The 6,150-nt window shown below is 35.5% G+C and overlaps 1 protein-coding gene across 1 annotated transcript in view; it reads left to right on the plus strand.

Annotated features, from left to right (window-relative positions):
• LYRM7 (LYR motif containing 7) overlaps positions 1-6,150 on the plus strand; it is a 15,169-nt gene that overhangs the window by 6,332 nt on the left and 2,687 nt on the right. The window contains exons 3-4 of the mRNA XM_004686506.2: positions 68-96; positions 4,333-4,414. Of these exons, the coding sequence (XP_004686563.1) occupies positions 68-96; positions 4,333-4,414 (111 nt within the window). The remainder of the gene's footprint in view (positions 1-67; positions 97-4,332; positions 4,415-6,150) is intronic.

The raw sequence follows: 6,150 nt of genomic DNA on the forward strand, positions 1-6,150 counted from the left end.
TCACATATAAATTATTGGTAAAGGAATTAGAAAGGCAAATAATTGTATGTATATTTTCCTTCTCTAGCAGCCAGAATAAAAATAAATGAAGAATTTAAATGAGTGAACTTCAACTCATTTCCTTCACCTAGACAATTATTTATTTTTGAATTCCTATCTTGGCAATAGAAGTTAACCAGCCAGTTTATGAATGACTCTCGCTTTGCCTTTATTATTTTCACATAGTGACTTGCTGTAGTTAAAAACAAATCTATTGATATTAGTCTGTGATCTCCCTAATAAATGTTTTTTGAAAATATGTACATATTTTTGGAAAAAAATTAGAGTAATTGTTTTCCTATATAAACACAGAAACATTTTCTCTATCTTAAACTGTCTAGATGTTCCTATATCTAACTTTATTGCTTGGGGAAAGGTCCTTAGTAAGGAAAAAAAAACAACTGAGTATTATTTGTAGTAGTAGTAATTATGATTCCAAGAGTTGGTTTGCTAGAGAGTTACAAATTAGAGAAATTCTGGGCCTCCCTGGTGGCACAAGGGGTTAAAGCCTAGCACTGTGAACCTTTCTGAAGCCACTGTAGCATGAGTTCCATCTGTGTCCAGGGAGGTGACCCACATGGTACAGTAGACCTCTCCTGTCTTTTCCACTGCTCCCTTTAATATGTTTCAGTAGATACATCTGTTATGTTCCCCACTCTGTCTCTGGTGCAGACTCACACCCCCTCACCCCCCACACCTCGAGCCTGTACCCATTCTTGTATGCACAAATAAATAAATCTTTAAAAAGAATACAAATTAGAGAAATTCTTCTTCCATTTTTAATAGAATTTCCACATATTAAAACATTCTGATGAAAATACACTTATTTCATAAAGAAATGTTCCATTTTAAAATCATAAATATCTATAATAATAAAGATAATGAGACAAAATTAGATAGCCAAAGTATTTCTATCCATGTAATGCAAAGAAAAAAGAAAGATTTCATCTAAGCATATGATAAAGCAGAAGTTTAGGTGACATAATGACATAAGTCATGGTTTGAAGAGAAGTTAAAAAGTGTTTAAGAAAGTTTACTGTTCTTTAATGGGGGTGGTAACAATATGACAATAAATTATTAAAACATGATTCAAAAATTTTTATATCTGTTCATGTCAGCACAACTGGGAAAATGAACTACACTCCTACATTCATTTATTTTACAGAGCATTGATTTTACATTAAGAAATCTGGAAAGTAGATATTTGTTATATACTGGTATGTATTTTTACTTTCCATAACTGCACACATTAAATATTTAATAGTTTTTAAGTAATTATATTGTCATGCAGTAGAGGGCTCATGAAGCATTGACATATAAAGGATTCTTAGGCATCTTCTATACCAACAGTTCTCAAACTTTGTGGTCTTAAAACCCCTTTACTTTCTTAAATAATTGATGACCTCAGGTCCTCTCTGGAGCAAGGGGTTAAAGCACAGCACTGTGAATTTATTCCCCGGCCAGGGAGGTGACCCACACGGCTCAGCAGACCTCTCTTATTTCATCTACAGTTCCCCTCAGCGGTATATTTCGGTGGATCTGCCTGTTCTGCTCCCTACTCTATCTCTGATGAATCTTCTCACCTTCCACATCTCTGGCCTGCACCCCAGTCCTTATATGTATAAGTAAATAAATCTTTAAAAAAATAAAAATAATTGATGACTTCAAAATTGCTGTTTATGTGCTATATTCATCAACATTTACCTAATTAGAAATTAAATTTAGGAAATATAAAAATATGGATCAATTAAGTATATATATATATATATATATATATATATATACCAGTTTATTTTTACATCATTTTGTGCGTTTTTTCATCTCAGTTGTAATCTCATCATCAAATCACCCTGTTCCGTCACCATGGTCCAGTGCATTTTTGATCCCATTCCCCACTACCATCCCCATAAAATGTCTCTGGTATATAGCTGTTCATTATTATTATTATTTTCTCGCCTGGTCTGTTATACTCCTGCTATGAGTGAAACCATCTGGTATTTTTCCTTTTCTTTCTGTCTTATTTCACTAAGCATGATCTTTTCCATCTCCATCCATGTTGTTGCCAAAGGTATGTGTTTATTTTTTTTTTTTGGTAGCTGAGCAATATTACATTGTGTATATATACCACATCTTTTTAATCCAGTATATTGTTTTTTAAAAAAAGATTTATTTATGCATGCATGCAAGAGGAGGGATGTAGGTGCAGGAGGTGGGAGGAAGAGATTCACTAGAGACAGAATGGGGAGCAGAATAGGCAGATTGAGTGAAATACACTGTTGAGGGGAGTAGCAAGTGAGACGAGGTCTGCCATGCCATGTAGGTCACCTCCCTGACTGGGGATCGAACTCTTGCTGCAGTTGCTGTGGATAGCTTCATAATGCTTTGCTTTAACCCCTTGCACCAAAAGGTAGAGAGTTCCCCAGAGTGATAAGCTTTTTAGTTGAAGTATATGAAAAAAAGTTGATTTCACACCAATATGTACATGGAAAAGGGTCAGATTCTTTTCAGAAATAGATATATAACTTTTTCATATATTGTGAATATTCTTTCATAATATACTAACAAGTGGTAAATTTTCTTAAAAATTAATTGCAATGTGAAGTTCTTTATCTGTTAGTTCAAAGGAGATAGATAAGTTCACATGTCTGTAGGTAGGTAGGTAGATGGGTAGAGAAAGAGAAACATGTTTTTTTTTCCCTTTTGCTCTAGTATTCAGCACTTCTAATGTTCCCTAATCTCATCTAGCCTTGTTTCCAACCTTAGATTTAGTACTTGACTCACTTTATATACCTCCAGTGGGTGAGAAAGCCCCCCTTTTCCCCTTTCTTTACCCTACTAACCTCCTTTTCACATCTGTTGGGGAGTAAGGATTTGCCTTCCCAGAGCCTTCTCCATCTCAGTAACAGCTCCCTCTTTTGAAGCTCAAGCCCAAAATCTTGATGTTATCTTTCTTGACCACTTTCCTTCTCTTGCTGTTAAACAGAGTCAGCAAATCTATTGACTTAACCTTCAAAATATATCTAGAAGTCCCCAACTTCTCATCTTCTCCATTGTTATCTCATGGTTTAAATCACCATCATTTTTCCCCAGATTGTTATAAAAAATTTAGGTTCATTAAGTAATGCAGCTCTTCCACATGAAGACATAGTTTAATGTGTAATATTTTAAAATTATAGCTATTAATATCAATGTCCATCTCATCAAAAAGACCTTTAAATATTGGAAAGCTCTCAGGTTCACTTTGATGGATTCAGGTTATCCAAATTTGCACTTTTGTATGAAAGTTTAAATTTCCTCATTCAGCAAATACTGTCAATTGTTTTTTTTTGAACTGACAGACTACTAATTTTCAAGAAAGTGTCTGCCAAATACCCAAGTTTGATGATCATAGTTTGTAACTGGTTCTTTCAAGTTAAAAAAAAATGTCATTCAGGCCCACCCTGGTGGCGCAGCGGGTTAAAGCACAGCACTGAGAATCTAAAGCCGCTTCCGCATGAGTTCGAATTCCGCCTGCCCCGGAGGTGCCCCACATGGTGTGGCAGACCTCTCCTGACCCGCCCACTGCTCCCCTCAGCAGTGTACTTCGTTGATCTGCCTGTTCTGTTCCCCACTCTGTCTCTGGTGAAGCCTCTCACCACCCCTGAGCCTCTGACCTGTACCCTGGTTCTGTATGCACAAATAAATAATTTTTAAAAAATGTCATTCAGTGGAGAAAGCTTTACCTACATTCACAATGCAAATGATACAGAAGTTTCTAATATTATGAAAATAATTTTGACCTCATGGATCTCCTGAAAGGTCTTGCTGCCCTTAGGCTTCACAGCTTTCAGAATTACTGTCCTGGTTCACTTCTTAATTTTGCATGTGATTTGATCTGAAACTCAAAGTAGGTTATTCATACTTTACACTTACTGTGAGATTAATGTTAGAATCTGAGTATTCCAGCTCTTAATCCATTTTTCTAGTATTCAGAATATCTAATGCTATAAAAGTTTCAAAACTACTTCCCCCAACCAGAGTGTGCATTTTAAACACATTGTAAAGCAAACAATAAAACCATGCTCTGAATCTGTTTTGGAACATAATGTGGAATGGGTGAATAAATGTTTAAAATATACACAATGTCATGTCTGAACTTTCTATACTCCTGGAATGGTTACAAAACATTAAAGTAAATATTACATAAAAAGAAATTACATATGAATCTGTAGTTTTCATAAACAATACATCTTTTTGAACCATTAGAAAGATACCTGAAGGGTTTACTTTTTTGTTTGTTTATTTTCTTGGCAGCTAATTAAAATAGGTTCCGATGTTGAATTGTTACTCCGAACATCTGTTATACAAGGTATTCACACAGACCACAATACACTGAGTAAGTAAAATTAAAGAAAATTGTTGATGACTGCAGTGTTTTAAAATACCAAATATTTACAATATTTTTAGTGCTTATTAGTAAAATAGCTTAAAAAATAGCTTAGAAAATATGTGCCACGTCTAATCCATAATCCATATTCAGATGTCACCATTTTGTCTTAATATTCTTTATAACTATATCCCACACACACTGCTCCCAAATCAGTCTTAATTCATTGCATTTAATTATCATGTCTTTTTAGGTTCCTTTGATATCTTTAGGCTCTTTGATATCTAATATAGAGAACAAAGTCAGGGATTTTATAGTCAATAAAACAGACTGTGGTAAAAACTGGCATATAGCATGTAAATATACCTGTGGCATGTTGGGGGGTAATTAAAGTGTTAAAAAATAATTGAATACAGAAAAATTGGATTATAGGGTGCCTTTTGATTTCAAAGATTATGTAATAAGGTAAATTGGGTGAAAGAATGAAGTAGTGGATATATGATAGGCTATCTAGTTATTTACCACTCTTGCTTTGTTTTAGGAATTTTCATGTACATGATTTTATGGAGAATCTAAAAAATTAAGTTTCTCAGTTTTCTCTGCAGCGCAATGTGGGCATTGACTTAGGTGAAGCCCACTTGCCCATATTCAGAAGTTAACTTGAGAAAAAGACTTAGCACAGAATTCATTTTGCTGGCAGAAGTAGTATTGGTGGTTGCAGAGTAAAGGTACGGATGTTTCACAAGTGGTACTGCCATGGATTGCCATGGACTCAGGAATACCTGTAGGAAAACTGAGTTTCTGACAGCATCGAAAGTGCATTATCCTCTGTACTGTTGGAGCAAACATGGTGGTTGTTTCTTCTAGTGCTCCATAGGCAGCAGCAGCTTTTATCATCAGGCCAGTTCTGTGGCTTGGTTTTGATCATTGATCATGGAAGCTTAGTGTCAAGCCTTCTTAAAACCTCATAATAATTCCATGAGTAACCTATCAGTAAATGACATTTTTGCCTAGTCAGCTAGCATCAGCTTCTATTACTTGTAACTAATAAAAACAGAAATTATTAACAGAAGTGAGGCACGAAAGTGTCACAAGTAAAGTATGAAATTAATTGAATGGAAGATAGGGATAGAGAAGAGGGTGTGATTTTCATGGGCCTGAATGTCACAGGCTTCAAACAGGTAGTGATGAAAAGTAAGGTAGTGTGTCTTACTGTTTCTTAGGGCACAAAGTAACAGCAAAGACTATAGCAATAAGGGAAATAACTAGAATATCAGTGTGTGCTGATTGTTTCTTCCTGCTTTTGGAAAAATACTGAAAAAGAAGAGGGATAGACATAAGTTAATTCATCTCAAAGAAAGATAGAAGAAAGTAATACTTTGCTAAGGGCCACACTTCTGTCTACATTCTGAAATTTAATTAATTGAGAGTCCTATAATTTAGAGCTTTGCTGAATTGAAAATGCCAGTTGCTTTTATCCACTAAAGTAAATCCATTACAAGCATGGGGCTTCTGAGTAAGATCAGCGTCCCAAACCTCTCTCTTTGAGCAGACAGAGACTAGATATAATACAAATTTACTACTCACTGGCGCCTGTATTTTTCATTGCTTTAAGAAGTATCCACTAAGGCCCTCCCTGGGCACTACTAGCTAGCCGCAGCTGCTTCAGTGTGAGTTCAGTCCCTGGCCCCAGAGGTGATCCACATGGCCCAGCTGACCTCTCTTGTCTCACCCACTGCTCCCCT

Source organism: Condylura cristata, unplaced genomic scaffold, assembly GCF_000260355.1.
Source record: "Condylura cristata isolate star-nosed mole 26May11 unplaced genomic scaffold, ConCri1.0 scaffold00021, whole genome shotgun sequence".
In the NCBI taxonomy this organism is placed as follows: Eukaryota; Metazoa; Chordata; class Mammalia; order Eulipotyphla; family Talpidae; genus Condylura; species Condylura cristata.